This window comes from Pseudophryne corroboree, chromosome 3 (genome assembly GCF_028390025.1).
Source record: "Pseudophryne corroboree isolate aPseCor3 chromosome 3, aPseCor3.hap2, whole genome shotgun sequence".
Lineage (NCBI taxonomy): Eukaryota > Metazoa > Chordata > Amphibia > Anura > Myobatrachidae > Pseudophryne > Pseudophryne corroboree.
This window is the reverse complement of record NC_086446.1, coordinates 239,920,840-239,939,391: the sequence shown is the minus strand read 5'-3', so window position 1 is coordinate 239,939,391 and position 18,552 is coordinate 239,920,840. Positions and strand designations below refer to the sequence as shown.

General features: G+C 46.3%; 1 protein-coding gene across 6 annotated transcripts in view; it reads right to left on the bottom strand.

The window, feature by feature from the left end:
- Positions 1-726: 726 nt before the first annotated feature.
- Positions 727-18,552, bottom strand: part of SPATA2 (spermatogenesis associated 2) — an 85,155-nt gene continuing 67,329 nt past the window's right edge. For 3 of the 6 annotated variants that reach the window (XM_063958942.1, XM_063958945.1, XM_063958944.1), the window contains 2 exons: positions 10,549-10,925; positions 727-2,206 (listed from right to left, as the gene is read on the bottom strand). In XM_063958942.1, coding sequence (XP_063815012.1) covers positions 956-2,206; positions 10,549-10,866 — 1,569 coding nt within the window. In that variant the 5' untranslated portion in view covers positions 10,867-10,925 and the 3' untranslated portion in view covers positions 727-955. The remainder of the gene's footprint in view (positions 2,207-10,548; positions 10,926-18,552) is intronic. The other 3 variants (XM_063958943.1, XM_063958946.1, XM_063958947.1) reach the window with 2 other exon arrangements.

Genomic DNA, 18,552 nt, shown 5'->3' with positions numbered 1-18,552 from the left:
TGTCAAATGGGTGGGTGCATATTATATATGTAAACAAACACAATATTTGCACATTTTATGAACTGTATGCATATTGCATTCCCTTATAACTCTACATTTGCTTTATTTGGGATATGTTAGTACGTTCCTCTGCAAAACATAGTTGTGAATACAGTGAATTATAGTGAGCACCCTGGAAATTTATACACTGGCCTTTTCTGCAACACTTCCTGTATTAACTAATTAATAGTTATACCCAAACTACTTACCTACAGTATACACAGTAAAACTGCTATAGATTAGAAAACGTGGCACAACCTTCTTAGGACAAAGAGCCAGACACTAAATCTTAAATACCACTTTGTAGGGACACTACATGCAAACTAGATATTAACAGCGAAGTAGAGTAACGAGATTAAGAAACTCACAATTTTGTTTACAGTTGCCACAAAATATCTTGCTTCAAATTATAATTAAAAACGCACTAAGCACTTGGGGCCGATATAGGTATTTGAATATATATCTGCAAAATAAAAAAATAAAGTATCTTATAAATTAGCATTTAACACGTGCTTACCAAACAAATCCTCGGAAGTGCCTACTTGCTATAGAAATTAACAGCAATATTTTGGAGAGGAGAAAGCATATTTTCATTTACTGTATGACTATATTACCAGAAGCAAATCCACATAACACCTTTTTTTTTCCTCATGTATAATACATTTTTTTCTTGAAAATATGCATCAATTTCTCTACTTAATGAAACGAACTTTAATTTGAATAGCAAGCCCACAAGGATTTATTGCTCCATGGTGTAGCAGCAATGACTAGGAGTAACCACAAAGCACTGATTGTAATTTCCCCTGAAATATTCAGTCTGGTTTTTGTTCTAACGGTCAGTGGTAAATTCCAGTCTGGAGGTCCGGTCCCTTAGCCCTTAAAAAAGAAAAAAAAGAGAAAACTAATAGGTGCAAATTTATCTGTACACAATATGTGATAGTTGGGAGGATTTATAATTTAGCTGATTGTTTGATGCAAATTTATGATGATCGCTTTTTCTGCAACAATATTCGTGGGAATAGGCAACAACACAAGCATCGCACGAGACTTTGGAACAGACTGTGCAGGTGTTGGAAGCCCCGGCTCGGTTGCAAAAGCCACAGCGGAGTGTTGTGGAAGGCTTCATTTTGGGGTTTTGCTGAGAAACCCTGTCTTGGGACGACGTCCCAAAGGAAAGCTTCTCGCGCAACACTGAGCCAGAGGAGTAACTGTCATTCTGAACAGAAGTTTTGATAGGCAAGTTGCTCTGTTTGAGCAGAGGACAGTCTGGTCTATAAATAAGCATACTGTCACACTTTTGGCATATAGAGCCACTGGAGGACACACCACAATTTTGGCACTTCATCAAAACGGTCTCTTTGGCTACATGCGAACGCTTATGATAAGACGGATTCATCTTGTTTTCAAATAGCCAGACATCGGGCTTTGCAAGCTCCTGCCTTTTGACATTTAACATTCTAGAATCCATGTCCGTATATAAATCTACATCATCTTCATTAGGAAAATAACCAAATGTTGCATTCGCTCGTAAAAGTCCATTAGGGTTGGACGAAAGATTTAAAAACTCATCGGAGCAGCCATGCAGAGAGCTAGACATGGCCAGCAAAGAGGACGAAGGACGCATGATTTCATTTTTCAGGTCATCTTCTCCATCTACCAAAATGGCTTCTTTTCTCAGGCTAAGTGGGGCTGTTAGAGGAGGCTTATTCTTGCTATCCCAGTAGCTATCATATGCATCAACTGACTTGGATGGTTTGGTTACCTTCTGTTTGAAATAATCTTTCGAAGGAGCTCTTTCGCTGGCAGATTTCTGAAGGACCATCCTTGCCATGGATATGTTTAAGGATTCTTTACACTCAGAACGCCTCTTCATTTCATCCGTACACCCTCTAACATCTTCATTACTGTTCCTGCGCTCATTTACTACATCAAGCTCCAAGTATCCTTTATCTTTTACTTGCAAATATATTTCCAGTAGAAGTTCACATTCAACTCTTGCTAGAAAAAGTTCAAAGGAAACTCTCTTGACTTGAGTGGTGTCTACGTGTTCTTTTAGTCTGTAGACTGTGCCCAGATCTTTCACATAACCCATATCATTCAAAATATGCATGATGTCTTCATCAATTAAAGCAGATCTCACATAGTAAACAAATGGCCCAGTGTATGTCTAGTACATAAGGAGAAAAAAAAAAAAAAAAAGCATTAAGGTAGGATACAATGACAAAATAAAAAAATAATAAAAAAATATATATATATATATATATATATATATATATATATATATATATATATATATATATATATACATACATATATTATTTTTTTCACATCTGGCAAACAAACAATACACTGATAGTTTAAATTCACAGTAATAAATACGTTTTAAAGAACTAAAACATTTGTAATTCTTATTTTAAGCATAAACCTGTCATTTCTGCTTCAGGTTATAGTGTCCCTTTAGATGTTATCACATTAGAACACAGGTTCTTAAACTCGGTCCTCAGGACCCCACACGGTTCATGTTTTGCAGGTCACCTGAAGATTTTTCAAATGTGACAGTTGGTGATACACAGTGCAGCTGCTGGGTGACATGGAAAACATGACCTGTGTGGGGTCCTGAGGACCGAGTTTGAGAACCACTGCATTAGAACAACGTACTACTTTATTGGTTGCGTTTACAGTTCAGTCAGCACCCTATGGGGTGGGGGGAGGAATTCAATCGTTATTGCGCCTTGATCTCGGGTTAAAGTGATGGGAGATCGCAGGAGCGATATTCAATTGATCCCCATTATCACGTCCATTAGTGTCTGGTTTAGGCGCCCAAACAGAACTACAATTGAATAGCGCCATATGCTGGCTGCCAGCGCAAATTACATTTGAATTTCGCCCTTTAATCATATAGGAAACCTGAAGGGTGACAGATATTACAATGTTTAGCAAACAACATTTTTAAGAAGTAGTATGCACCATTCATACAGAGCCCTCTGACTACTTATATTCCGCCACTTTTAGTTTGCTAGGGAGGGACCTTAGACTGCACACCTATAGCTGCCAGTAATGTGAGGTGCAACCTACTGAGACTTGCAGTGCTACAGAAAAAAAGGGGGGTGTTGTAGGAACACTGTCTCTAGCATTACTTATATCATACAGCTTAGCATATAATTAATAGTGGGGTTTGGTTATGTATTCATCAATGCATGTAGCTGCAGCCCCACAGCAAGGGACTCCACTCTGCTGCAGTACCTAACACTATAGGGTTTAAAACCTAGGGCACGGGACCCCCCAAACCACCACAGCCAAGCGACCGCAGAGCATCACAGGGAATGATTATGTGTAGTGAAAAGGATTAGGTGAGAAAAAAAAAGTGTTCTGGGGTGAATATAAGTGAAAAGTTGTGACATGTATAATAAACAAACAATGAAAGTTCCAAATTAAATGTAATGCTGCGATGCCCTGTTGTCACCCAGCCACGGCAGTCCAGGAGGCCCCGCACCCCAGGAGCCACCCCATTGCTGACTTATTATACAGAATAATTGGACTTACCTAGAACTGTGCCATATTCACAAGTGCAATCATGCTAGGTACCCTAGTTAAAATAAATGAGGGTCAGGTGTAAGTCTAAGAATGAAGGCGTCTCACTCCTTCAGGTGTGTCTATATAAAACACTTTTAGTTTGCTAGGGAGGGGCCTTAGACTGCACACCTATAGCTGCCAGTAATGTGAGGTGCTACCTACTGAGACTCGTAGTTCTACAGAAAAAAGGGGGTGTTGTAGGTGCACAATCTCTAGCATTACTGATATCATACAGCTTAGCATATAATAAATAGTGGAGTTTAGTTATGTATTGATCAATGCATGAAGCTGCAGCCCCACAGCAAGGGACTCCACTCTGCTGCAGTACCTAACACTATAGGGGTTCAAACCTAGGGCACAACTATAATTTTACTATTTTTTTCAGGTTTGTGTCTGTTTATTATGATCTGCACTAATTGTAACTAAACATGTAGGCATGCGTGGGTTAGACATACTCTTGAGGCTAGGTGCCGCTAATGTGTTCTTATAAAGCCAGAATTTTTAGTTTATATTTATTGTATAATAGACTAAACTTAAGAACACATAGGACGGAATTCAAATGTTTGTCCTTTGGCAGTCACCAGATGGCGCGATGGCTCCCAGTGCAAAATGTGACCCGTTTAGGCGACCCGCTGTCTCCCGTCACTTTAGACGGAAGATCTCGGGCGCAAAACAATTGAATATCGCTCTTATTGTAGTTTTAGATTACGAACTGTGCGTGCCACAACGTTACCTAAAGGAAATGAGGCTGCCAGTTAAAATACAACCAAAAAGGATCAAACAAACAGGGGCCGAATGAATCTAGTGTAATGTGCTGTCGGGCATCGAGATGCCCAGCTGCGTACATACTGTACTGGGCATTTATCTAAGTGCCAGCATCATAGGTTTTTCTTGTTCGCCAGGGGGGCTGCAAGCTCAAATGTCAGCGCCGGCGGCTGTTCGTGCCCGAACGGAGCAACTGAATTACTCTATCAGGTGCCATCTAGTAGCTGCCGGCGAGAATAACAATTGAATTCCCCACAATGAATGTACATGAAAACAATTCGTAGAGTTTCTATTCAGCATTATTACTAAAACTATTATTTTTTTCAATTTAATATCAAAACTAATATCCCACTATTCATATAAAACATTTCATGACAGAAACCAGATTTCGAACAAGACTGGACCATTACAAATGAATCTGCCATTAAAAAAAATAAGAATTTACTCACCGGTAATTCTATTTCTCGTAGTCCGTAGTGGATGCTGGGTACTCCGTAAGGACCATGGGGAATAGACGGGCTCCGCAGGAGACTGGGCACTCTTAAAAGAAAGATTAGGTACTACATCTGGTGTGCACTGGCTCCTCCCTCTATGCCCCTCCTCCAGACCTCAGTTAGGGAAACTGTGCCCGGAAGAGCTGACATTACTAGGAAAGGATTTGGAATCCAGGGTAAGACTCATACCAGCCACACCGTACAACTTGTGATAACTATACCCAGTTAACAGTATGAACACAACTGAGCCTCATTCAACAGATGGCTCAGAACAATAACCCTATAGTTAAGCAATAACTATACACAAGTATTGCAGAAAGTCCGCACTTGGGACGGGCTCCCAGCATCCACTACGGACTACGAGAAATAGAATTACCGGTGAGTAAATTCTTATTTTCTCTGATGTCCTAGTGGATGCTGGGTACTCCGTAAGGACCATGGGGATAATACCAAAGCTCCCAAACGGGCGGGAGAGTGCGGATGACTCTGCAGCACCGAATGAGCAAACTCAAGGTCCTCCTCAGCCAGAGTATCAAACTTGTAGGATTTTGCAAAAGTGTTTGATCCCGACCAAGTAGCAGCTCGGCAAGTTGTAAAGCAGAGACCCCTCGGGCAGCCGCCCAAGGAGAGCCCCCTTCCTCGTGGAATGGGCTTTTACTGATTAAGGATGCGGCAGTCCAGCCGCCGAATGTGCAAGTTGAATCGTGCTACAGATCCAGCGAGCAATAGTCTGCTTAGAAGCAGGAGCACCCAGCTTGTTGGGTGCATGCAGGATAAACAGAGAGTCAGTTTTTCTGACTCTAGCCGTCCTGGAAACATAGATTTTCAGGGCCCGGACTACGTCCAGCAACTTGGAATCCTCCAAGTCCCGAGTAGCCGCAGGCACCACAATAGGTTGGTTCAAATGAAACGCTGATACCACCTTTGGGAGAAATTGGGGACGAGTCCTTAATTCTGCCCTGTCCATATGGAAAATCAGATATGGGCTTTTACAGGACAAAGCAGCCAATTCTGACACACGCCTAGCTGAGGCCAAGGCCAACAGCATGACTACCTTCCACGTGAGATACGTCAACTCCACGGTCTGAAGTGGCTCAAACCAATGTGATTTTAGGAAATCCAACACTACGTTGAGATCCCAAGGTGCCACTGGAGGCACAAAAGGGGGCTGAATATGCAGCACTCCCTTAACAACGTCTGAACTTCAGGCAGCGTCTTTCCTAGCCTTTAACAGCGTAGGAATCACTTCATCTGGAACGCCCTTTTCCGTTAGGATCCGGCATTCAACCGCCAAGCCTTCAAACGCAGCCGCGGTAAGTCTTGGAACAGACAGGGCCCCTGCAGTAAAAGGTCCTGTCTGAGAGACAAAGGCCATGGGTCCTCCGAGATCATTTCTTGTAGTTCTGGGTACCAAGTTCCTCTTGGCCCATCCGGAACTACGAGTATAGTTCTTACTCCTCTCTTACTTACTATCCTCAGTACCTTGGGTATGAGAGGAAGAGGAGGGAACAGAAACAGACTGGTACACCCACGGTGTCACTAGTGCGTCCACAGCTATCGCCTGAGGGTCTCTTGACCTGGCGCAATACTTTTTTAGCTTTTTGTTGAGGCGGGACGCCATCATGTCCACCTGTAGCCGTTCACAACGGTTTACAATCTGCGTGAAGACTTCTGGATGAAGTCCCCACTCTCCCGGGTGGAGGTCGTGCCTGCTGAGGAAGTCTGCTTCCCAGTTTTCCACACCCGGAATGAACACTGCTGATAGTGTTAGCACGTGATTCTCCGCCCATCGGAGAATCCTTGTGGCTTCTGCCAACGCCATCCTGCTTCTTGTGCCGCCTTGTTGGTTTACATGGGCGACAGCCGTGATGTTGTCTGACTGAATCAGCACCGGCTGGTTTTGAAGCAGGGGTTCTGCTTGACTTAGGGCATTGTAAATGGCCCTTAGGTCCAGAAAATTTGTGTGTAGGGAAGTCTCCTGACTCGACCATTGTCCTTGGAAGTTTCTTCCCTGAGTGACTGCTCCCCAACCTCGGAGGCTTGCATCCGTGGTCACCAGGACCCAGTCCTGGATGCCGAATCTGCGGCCCTCGAGAAGATGAGCACTCTGCAGCCACCACAGCAGAGACACCCTGGCCCTCGGGGACAGGGTGATCAGCCGATGCATCTGAAGATGCGATCCTCACTTGTCTAACAGATCTCACTGAAAGTTCCTTGCATGGAACCTGCCGAAGGGAATTGCTTCGTAAGAAGCTACCATCTTTCCCAGGACTCGCGTGCAGTGATGCACCGACACCTGTTTTGGTTTCAGGAGGTCTCTGACCAGAGATGACAACTCCTTGGCCTTCTCCTCCGGGAGAAACACCTTCTTCTGTTCTGTGTCCAGAAACATGCCCAATATCAGCAGACGCGTCGTAGGAACCAGCTGCGACTTTGGGATATTCATAACCCAGCCGTGCTGTTGTAGCACTTCCTGAGATAGTGCTATTCCGACCAACAACTGCTCCTTGGACCTCGCCTTTATAAGGAGATCGTCCAAGTACGGGATAATTATAACTCCCTTCTTTCGAAGGAGTATCATCATTTCGGCCATTACCTTGGTACATACCCTCGGTGCCGTGGACAGACCAAACGGCAACGTCTGGAATTGGTAATGGCAGTTCTGTACCACAAACCTGAGGTACTCCTGGTGAGGTGGGTAAATGGGGACATGTAGGTAAGCATCCTTGATGTCCAGTGACACCATAAAATCCCCCTCTTCCAGGCTTGCAATAACCGCCCTGAGCGATTCCATTTTGAACTTGAACTTCCTTATATAAGTGTTCAAGGATTTCAAATTTAGAATGGGTCTCACCGAACCGTCTGGTTTCGGTACCACAAACATTGTGGAATAGTAACATCGTCCCTGTTGAAGGAGAGGAACTTTGATTATCACCTGCTGGAGGTACAGCTTGTGAATTGCCGCAAGTACTACCTCCCTTTCCTTGGGAGTAGCTGGCAAGGCTGATTTGAGGTAACGGCGAGGGGGAGACATCTCGAACTCCAGCTTGTATCCCTGAGATACCACTTGTAGAACCCAGAGATCCACCTGTGAGCGAACCCACTGGTCGCTGAAGTTCCGGAGACGGGCCCCCACCGCACCTGGCTCCACCTGTGGAGCCCCAGCGTCATGTGGTGGACTTAGTGGAAGCAGGGGAGGATATTTGTTCCTGGGAACTGGCTGTCTGGTGCAGCTTTTTCCCTGTACCCCTGCCTCTGGGCAGAAAGGACGCGCCTCTGACCCGCTTGCCTTTCTGAGGCAGAAAGGACAGTACTTGATAATACGGTGCTTTCTTAGGCTGTGAGGGAACCTGAGGTAAAAACTCGACAGCTGTTGCTGTGGATACGAGGTCCGAGAGACCGTCCCCAAACAATTCCTCACCCTTATAAGGCAAAACTTCCATGTGCCTTTTAGAATCAGCATCACCTGTCCACTGCCGAGTCCATAATACTCTCCTGGCAGAAATGGACATTGCATTAATTCTAGATGCCAGCCGGCAAATGTCCCTCTGTGCATCCCTCATATATAAGACTACGTCTTTAATATGCTCTATGGTTAGCAAAATAGTATCCCTGTCAAGGGAATCAATGTTATCTGACAGGGAATCAGACCATGCTGCTGCAGCACTACACATCCATGCTGAAGCAATAGCAGGTCTCAGTATAGTACCTGAGTGTGTATACACAGACTTCAGGATAGCCTCCTGCTTTCTATCTGCAGGCTCCTTTAAGGCGGCCGTATCCTGAGACGGCAGTGCCACCTTTTTTTGATAAGCGTGTGAGCGCCTTGTCCACCCTAGGTGATGTTTCCCAACGCAACCTGTTCGTTGGCGGGAAAGGGTACGCCATTAGTAACCGCTTAGAAATCACTAATTTCTTATCTGGGGAACACCACGCTTCTTCACACAATTCATTTAACTCATCAGATGGGGGAAAAGTCACTGGCTGCTTTTTCTCCCCAAACATAATACCCTTTTTTGTGGTAACCGGGTTAATGTCAGAAATGTGCAACACATTTTTCATTGCCGTAATCATGCATCGGATGGCCCTTGTGGATTGTACATTTGTCTCATCCTCGTCGACACTGGAGTCAGACTCCGTGTCGACATCTGTGTCTGCCATCTGAGGTAGCGGGCGTTTTTGAGCCCCTGATGGCCTCTGAGACGCTTGGGCAGGCGCAGGCTGAGATGCCGGCTGTCCCAAAGCTGTTACGTCACCGAACCTTTTATGCAAGGAGTTGACACTGTCGGTTAATACCCTCCACATATCCATCCACTCTGGTGTCGGCCCCGCAGGGGGCGACATCACACTTATCGGCTCCTGCTCCGCCTCCACGTAAGCGTCCTTATCAAACATGTCGACACAGCCATAACGACACACCGCACACACACACAGGGAATGCTCTGACTGAGGACAGGACCCCACAAAGTCCTTTGGGGAGACAGAGCGAGAGTATGCCAGCACACACCAGAGCGCTATATAACAGAGGGATGTACACTAATACAAAGTGAATTTTCCCCCAATAGCTGCTTATATAACCTTTTTGCGCCTAAATTTATGTCCCCCCCCCTCTCTTTTTTACCCTTTCCGTAGTGTATACTGCAGGGGAGAGCCTGGGGAGCGTCCTTCCAGCGGAGCTGTGAAGAGAAAATGGCGCTGGCTGTGCTGAGGAAGATAGCCCCTTCAGCGGCGGGCTTCTCCCGCTTTTTTAATAATATTTATGGCGGGGGATTAGGCACATATACAGTTTAGAACTGTATTATGTGCATTTTGCCAAGTAAGGTATACAAATTGCAGCCCAGGGCGCCCCCCCCTTAGCGCCCTGCACCCACCAGTGACCGGAGCGTGTGGTGTGCTGTGGGAGCAATGGCGCACAGCTGCAGTGCTGTGCGCTACCTTATTGAAGACCGGAGTCTTCAGCCGCCGATTTTCTCCCGGAATCTTCCGTCTTCTGGCTCTGCAAGGGGGACGGCGGCGCGGCTCCGGGAACGGACGATCGAGGTCGGGCCCTGTGTTCGATCCCTCTGGAGCTAATGGTGTCCAGTAGCCTTAGAAGCACAAGCTAGCTGCAAGCAGGTAGGTTTGCTTCTCTCCCCTAAGTCCCTCGTAGCAGTGAGTCTGTTGCCAGCAGATCTCACTGAAAATAAAAAACCTAACAAATACTTTCTTTTCTAGTAAGCTCAGGAGAGCCCACTAGGTGCATCCAGCTCTGGCCGGGCACAGATTCTAACTGAGGTCTGGAGGAGGGACATAGAGGGAGGAGCCAGTGCACACCAGATGTAGTACCTAATCTTTCTTTTAAGAGTGCCCAGTCTCCTGCGGAGCCCGTCTATTCCCCATGGTCCTTACGGAGTACCCAGCATCCACTAGGATGTCAGAGAAATAATATTACAGGATAGAAGCATCTTGAACAATTTAAAACTCAGGCGCAAAATTAAGATAATTGGGGTAAGTGCACCAGAGAAGGAAGGTAAAAACAAACAAGGTAAAAGGAGTTGGTCATGTACACAGGAACGGTATTGTTGGCTAGTCTTTAAATGAGATGATTTTGCACAACTCTGTCACTTCAAAAGCAGTAACATGTTTATCTATCTATTACAACTAGATGAAACTAAAGCAGTGCAAATGCTGTTCTCACCTTGATATTTTTGTATTCTTTCTTCCATGGATACAGGAAGAGATTAATACCGATGGTCTCCAGCATAGCAGCTGCATTATGGAGGGAGCGTAAATTGGAAGTCCGCATGGATTTCAGGGAATTCTCACAAACTTCGTAGAACCTGATCAGCCGAAATCGATATATGGGATCAATTTTTGGCAGGCTGAGTAAGGCAGAGGCGGCAGTGCGAAGATACTCATCGCTAATGGCTCGCTGCTTACTGTCTGAAGCTTCCAGCTTGGACTCATGGAACTGTACATATTTTCTGAAGAGGTCTTCTTTGTACTTTGTATCCATTGAAATGTGGTTATAGTCACTGGTCTGCAGTTACCTCATCTCATCCATGGCTTGTCTGTCTGGTGAGGATGGAATAGAAAGTCATGACTAAAACCAGGATTCTGAGGTAGCATCAGTGATGATCCATGCAAATCATATTTACTATTTACTTATGGTATAATATCTATAGATAAGTACTTCAGTCCATACTGAAAAATATACTTGTCAGCAGTCCATGGTAGTGGAATACTCTTCCAAGGTCCTGCAGTTCTGTTTAAGGATCTAATCTGTAAACCCCCTCCCCCCTGAAAAGTGTTACACACTATGAGAAAGGGATTTCCAATAATATCATAAGGAAAATCATTTTAAGGAAAAGGAACCATTCAGAAAGGAAATGGCCACAGTGATTTATCACTGGGTGGAAATCAAGGACCCAACATCCAGGAATCAAAAACAAGCAATCTATACAAAGCCACATGATAAGTGCAAGTCTTTGAGAAAATTGTCCTTAACGTTAAGTAAAATAGTAAAAAATAAAGATACAAAACCGCTTAAATTTGATGTTAATATTCTACCTCCCCACGCTAAAAGACCACCGTGCTACCCGCTGCACACAGACCTGCAGCTGAACACCAAAGGAGGAGGTGACCTCCGGAGTCCAGAGTCAGCAGTAATTGCATTAGGCAGTTTTTGTTCCACCTTCTCTACTACCCAATTGGATAAGGTCTGTGTGGGCCGCCTCCTCTACTTTGATGGCACAAAAGACTGGACTCCATCCTCCCTGAGGGTGGCTAGCCGAAATGCACTAAAAGTTACCCTTTTGGGCGCCCAAACGAGTTTTCGCTTTACGCGGCTTAACCAGACAGCTATGGGCGCTAAAATAGATCAATTGTATATCGCCTCGAGCTCTCCCTTCACTTTCAACGGGAGATCGGGCAGGATATAACCATGGAATCTCTCCCATAGAGCTTGATGCACCCAAATGCATTGGATTTGGCCATGCAAAATTTTGGAAGCGCTGCTGAAACGACAGCTTTGGTGTCCAAGCAGGAGACTTTGGGCAGATATCTGCTCGCCACAAGCAATTAAATAGCTCCCATAGGGTGCCCATTACTTACAGGCAGCTATAAACAATTGAATCCCCCCCTTTGAGTCTGTGAATGAAACAAAAATAAAATATTAGCCTTACTATATAGCTAAATTAGTTGTCCTGTAGTTTGCCAGAAGTTTTGATGTGCATTGCTATCAAGTCAAAAGTACATAAGAACAAAAAGATAAAGCTGAATGGAATAGTTTACATTTAAATATGAGAACTGTAAATTTCAGCTTTAGCGACATGTCCAAAATGCTGCATTTCGAAATACAAATTGTGCCCTTCCCTGCCTAAAAAAAAAAAAATTATATTCGCCCATTTCGGCTCGCCACCCCCAGGGGCAGCTTTAAACAAATTATTTTTTATTTATTTATCTTTGCATTAATGTTTTAATGAAAAACATTGAATCATGTATTAAAAACCTTGATCTAACATTAACATACCTCCGAACATGACCCTCTGCAAGAGGGACAAAATGATCTGCTTCTGGACTTTTCTCCTAATCTATGATCGCTGGCACCTGTTTTGAACAGGTTAATGGATAAGCAATACCCCTTTTACACCGCACAAATAACCTGGTATCGACCCGGCATATTGCCGGGTCGGCTTGCGTTGTGAAAGGGGCCTTGCTGAAACTATGGGTCGCCTGACCCAACAATTCAACCAGGAATAAAGCAGTGTTATACCCTTGTTGAATACCGGGTCAGTGGCTGCGTAAATGGGCTCCCGGGTCGATGCGTCCCGGGACCCGTTTACTACAGCAGGGAGGGGCGGCGCGGAGATGATTTAATCTCCCAGCGCCGCCTCCAGCGGCTATGGTAACCCGCCCAGCATATTGCCGGGTCAGGGAAGCCTGCAGCAGCTGCCAATGCCGGATCCCACCCGGGAAGGACCAGTTTCCAATTACCGGGTGGGATCCGGCATTGGCAGTGTGAAAGGGGTATAAGGTGTTTCAACACAGGTGCCGGCCATCATACGTTAAGAGGGAAGTCCAAGAGCAGAGCATTCTGTCCCTCCTGGAGGGGGTCGTGTTGGGAGGTATGCAATAAATAAGAATTTACTTACCGATAATTCTATTTCTCATAGTCCGTAGTGGATGCTGGGACTCCGTCAGGACCATGGGAATAGCGGGCTCCGCAGGAGACAGGGCACATCTAAAAAAGCTTTTAGGTCACATGGTGCGTACTGGCTCCTCCCCCTATGACCCTCCTCCAAGCCTCAGTTAGGTACTGTGCCCGGACGAGCGTACACAATAAGGAAGGATCTTGAATCCTGGGTAAGACTCATACCAGCCACACCAATCACACCGTACAACTTGTGATCTGAACCCAGTTAACAGTATGATAACACAAACGAAGTAGCCTCTGAACAGATGGCTCACAACAACAGTAATAACCCGATTTTTGTAACAATAACTATGTACAAGCATTGCAGACAATCCGCACTTGGGATGGGCGCCCAGCATCCACTACGGACTATGAGAAATAGAATTATCGGTAAGTAAATTCTTATTTTCTCTAACGTCCTAGTGGATGCTGGGACTCCGTCAGGACCATGGGGATTATACCAAAGCTCCCAAACGGGCGGGAGAGTGCGGATGACTCTGCAGCACCGAATGAGAGAACTCCAGGTCCTCTTTAGCCAGAGTATCAAATTTGTAAAATTTTACAAACGTGTTCTCCCCTGACCACGTAGCTGCTCGGCAAAGTTGTAATGCCGAGACTCCTCGGGCAGCCGCCCAGGATGAGCCCACTTTCCTTGTGGAATGGGCCTTTACAGATTTAGGCTGTGGCAGGCCTGCCACAGAATGTGCAAGTTGGATTGTACTACATATCCAACGTGCAATCGTCTGTTTAGACGCAGGAGCACCCAACTTGTTGGGTGCATACAATGTAAACAACGAGTCAGATTTTCTGACTCCAGCTGTCCTTGAAATATATATTTTTAATGCTCTGACAACGTCCAGTAACTTGGAGTCCTCCAAGTCGCTAGTAGCCGCAGGCACCACAATAGGCTGGTTCAAGTGAAATGCCGAAACCACCTTAGGGAGAAATTGAGGACGTGTCCTCAATTCTGCCCTGTCCGAATGGAATATCAGATATGGGCTTTTGTATGACACAGCTGCCAACTCCGAAACTCTCCTGGCTGAAGCCAGGGCCAACAGCATGGTTACCTTCCATGTAAGGTATTTTAAATCTACCGATTTTAAAGGCTCAAACCAATGAGATTTGAGAAAATTTAGAACCACGTTCAAATCCCACGGTGCCACTGGAGGCACTATTGGGGGTTGTATATGTAGTACACCTTTGACAAAAGTTTGTACTTCAGGCACTGACGCCAATTCCTTCTGGAAGAAAATTGATAAGGCCGAAATTTGAACTTTAATGGACCCCAATTTGAGGCCCATAGACAATCCTGCTTGCAGGAAATGTAAGAATCGACCCAATTGAAATTCTTCCGTTGGAGCCTTCTTGGCCTCACACCACGCAACATATTTTCTCCAAATGCGGTGATAATGTTGTGCGGTCACTTCTTTCCTGGCTTTAATTAAAGTAGGAATAACTTCCTCAGGAATGCCCTTCTCTTTTAGAATCCGGCGTTCAACCGCCATGCCGTCAAACGCAGCCGCGGTAAGTCTTGGAACATACAAGGTCCCTGCTGAAGCAGATCCCTTCTTAGAGGTAGAGGCCACGGATCCTCCGTGAGCATCTCTTGAAGTTCCGGATACCAAGTTCTTCTTGGCCAGTCCGGAGCTACCAGTATTGTTCTTACTCCTCTTTTCTGTATAATTCTCAGTACCTTTGGTATGAGAGGCAGAGGAGGGAACACATACACTGACTGGTACACCCACGGTGTTACCAGAGCGTCCACAGTTATTGCCTGAGGGTCTCTTGACCTGGCGCAATACCTGTCCAATTTTTTGTTGAGGCGAGACGCCATCATGTCCACCTTTGGTTTTTCCCAACGGTTCACAATCATGTGGAAAACTTCTGGATGAAGTCCCCACTCTCCCGGGTGAAGGTCGTGTCTGCTGAGGAAATCTGCTTCCCAGTTGTCCACTCCCGGGATGAACACTGCTGACAGTGCTACGACATGATTCTCCGCCCAGCGCAGAATCCTTGCAGCTTCTGCCATTGCACTCCTGCTTCTCGTGCCGCCTTGTCGGTTTACGTGGGCGACTGCCGTGATGTTGTCGGACTGGATCAACACCGGCTGACCCTGAAGCAGCGATTTTGCCAGGCTTAGAGCATTGTAGATCGCTCTTAGCTCCAGTATATTTATGTGAAGAGACGTCTCCAGGTTTGACCACACGCCCTGGAAGTTTCTTCCCTTTGTGACTGCTCCCCAACCTCGTAGGCTGGCATCCGTAGTCACCAGGACCCAGTCCTGTATGCCGAATCTGCGGCCCACTAACAGATGGGCAGTCTGCAACCACCACAGGAGAGACAACCTTGTTCTCGGTGACAGTGTTATCCGCTGATGCATGTGCAGATGCGATCCGGACCATTTGTCCAGCAGATCCCACTGAAATGTTCGTGCATGGAATCTGCCGAATGGAATCGCTTCGTACGAAGCCACCATCTTTCCCAGGACTCTTGTGCATTGATGTACTGACACAGTTCCTGGTTTTAGGAGGTTCTTGACAAGTTCGGATAACTCCCTTGCTTTCTCTTCCGGGAGAAATACCTTTTTCTGAACCGTGTCCAGAATCATGCCCAGGAACAGCAGATGTGTTGTCGGGGTCAATTGAGATTTTGGAAGATTTAGAATCCACCCGTGTTGCTGAAGCACTACTTGTGTTAGCGCTACACCGACTTCCAGCTGTTCTCTGGACTTTGCCCTTATCAGGAGATCGTCCAAGTAAGGGATAATTAATACGCCTTTTCTTCGTAGAAGAACCATCATTTCGGTCATTACCTTGGTAAAGACCCGAGGGGCCGTGGACAACCCAAACGGCAGCGTTTGAAACTGATAATGACAGTCTTGTATCACGAACCTGAGATACCCTTGGTGTGAGGGGTAAATCGGGACATGTAGATAAGCATCTTTTATGTCCAAGGACACCATGAAGTCTCCTTCTTCCAGATTCGCTATCACTGCTCTGAGTGACTCCATCTTGAACTTGAATTTCTTTATGTACAGGTTCAAGGATTTCAGATTTAGAATAGGCCTTACCGAACCGTCCGGTTTCGGTACCACAAATAGTGTGGAATAATACCCCTTTCCCTGTTGTAGGAGGGGTACCTTGACTATCACCTGCTGAGAATACAGCTTGTGAATGGCTTCCAAAACCGACGTCCTTTCTGAGGGAGACGTTGGTAAAGCAGACTTTAGGAACCGGCGAGGGGGAGACCTTTCGAACTCCAGCATGTAACCCTGAGATACTATCTGCAGGACCCACGGGTCCACTTGTGAGTGAACCCATTGATTGCTGAAAATCTTGAGTCGACCCCCCACCGTTCCTGAGTCCGCTTGTAAAGCCCCAGCGTCATGCTGATGGCTTTGTAGAAGCCGGGGCGGGCTTCTGTTCCTGGGCAGGGGCTGCTTGCTGCCCTTTCTTACCCTTTCCTCTGCCTCGCGGCAGATAAGACTGTCCTTTTGGTCGCTTTTTATAGGAGCGAAAGGACTGCGGCTGAAAAGACGGTGTCTTTTTCTGTTGGGAGGGGGTCTGAGGTAAAAAAGTGGATTTGCCGGCAGTTGCCGTGGCCACCAGGTCCGAAAGACCGACCCCAAACAATTCCTCTCCTTTATATGGCAATACTTCCATATGCCTCTTGGAATCCGCATCACCTGACCACTGTCGCGTCCATAAACTTCTTCTGGCAGATATGGACATCGCGCTTACTCTTGATGCTAGAGTACAAACATCCCTCTGAGCATCTCGCATATAAAGGAAAGCATCCTTTAATTGCTCTAGAGTCAATAAAATACTGTCCCTATCCAGGGTCTCAATATTTTCAGTCAGAGGATCCAACCACACTACCCCAGCACTGCACATCCAGGCTGAGGCTATTGCCGGTCGCAGTATAACACCAGTATGTGTGTATATACTCTTCAGTGTAGTTTCCAGCCTCCTATCTGCTGGATCCTTGAGGGCGGCCGTATCAGGAGACGGCAACGCCACTTGCTTTGATAAACGTGTGAGCGCCTTATCCACCCTAGGGGGTGTTTCCCAGCGCGCCCTAACCTCTGGTGGGAAAGGGTATAATGCCAATAACTTCTTGGAAATTAGCAGTTTTCTATCGGGGTTAACCCACGCTTCATCACACACGTCATTCAATTCCTCTGATTCTGGAAAAAATACAGGTAGTTTTTTCACCCCCCACATAATACCCCTTTTTGAGGTACCAGCAATATCAGAGATCTGCAAAGCCTCCTTCATTGCCGTGATCATATAACGTGTGGCCCTATTGGAAAATACGTTTGTTTCTTCACCGTCGACACTAGATTCATCTGTGTCGGTACCCGTGTCGACTGACTGAGGTAAAGGACGTTTTACAGCCCCTGACGGTGTCTGAGACGCCTGAACCGGTACTAACTGGTTTGCCGGGCGTCTTATTTCGTCAACTGACTTTTGTAATGTGCTGACATTATCACGTAATTCCATAACTAAAGCCATCCATTCCGGTGTCGACTCCCTAGGGGGTGACATTACCATCATCGGCAATTGCTCTGCCTCCACACCAACATCGTCCTCATACATGTCGACACACACGTACCGACACACAGCAGCCACACAGGGAATGCTCTAATCGAAGACAGGACCCCCTAGCCCTTTGGGGAGACAGAGGGAGAGTTTGCCAGCACACACCAAAAGCGCTATAAATGTATATAAACAACCCTAGAAGGTGTTGTTTACTATATATGCGCTCTTAATATATAAATATCGCCAATTTATGCCCCCCTTCTCTTTGTTACCCTGTTTCTGTAGTGCAGTGCAGGGGAGAGACCTGGGAGCCTTCCTCACCAGCGGAGCTGAGCAGGAAAATGGCGCTGAGTGCTGAGGAGAATAAGCTCCGCCCCTTTTTCGGCAGGCTTTTCCCCGGTTTTTAAGAAACTGGCCTGGGTTAAAATACATACATATAGCCTTAATGGCTATATGTGATGTATTTATTTTGCCACTAAAGGTAATTATATTGCTGCCCAGGGCGCCCCCAGCAGCGCCCTGCACCCTCCGTGACTGAGTCAGTGAGCCGTGTGACAACAATGGCGCACAGCTGCCGTGCTGTGCGCTACCTTCAAGAAGACTGAGGAGTCTTCTGCCGCCTGCTTTCCGGACCTCCGTTCTGCCGTCTCTTCAGCGTCTGTAAGGGGGATCGGCGGCGCGGCTCCGGGACGAACCCCAGGCTGACCTGTGTTCCGACTCCCTCTGGAGCTAAGTGTCCAGTAGCCTAAGACTCCAATCCATCCTGCACGCAGGTGAGTTGGAAATCTCTCCCCTAAGTCCCTCGATGCAGTGATCCTGTTGCCAGCAGGAATCACTGAGATTGAAACCTAAAAAAAAACTTTTCTAAACAGCTCTTTAGGAGAGCCACCTAGATTGCACCCTCTCGGACGGGCACAAAAACCTAACAGAGGCTTGGAGGAGGGTCATAGGGGGAGGAGCCAGTACG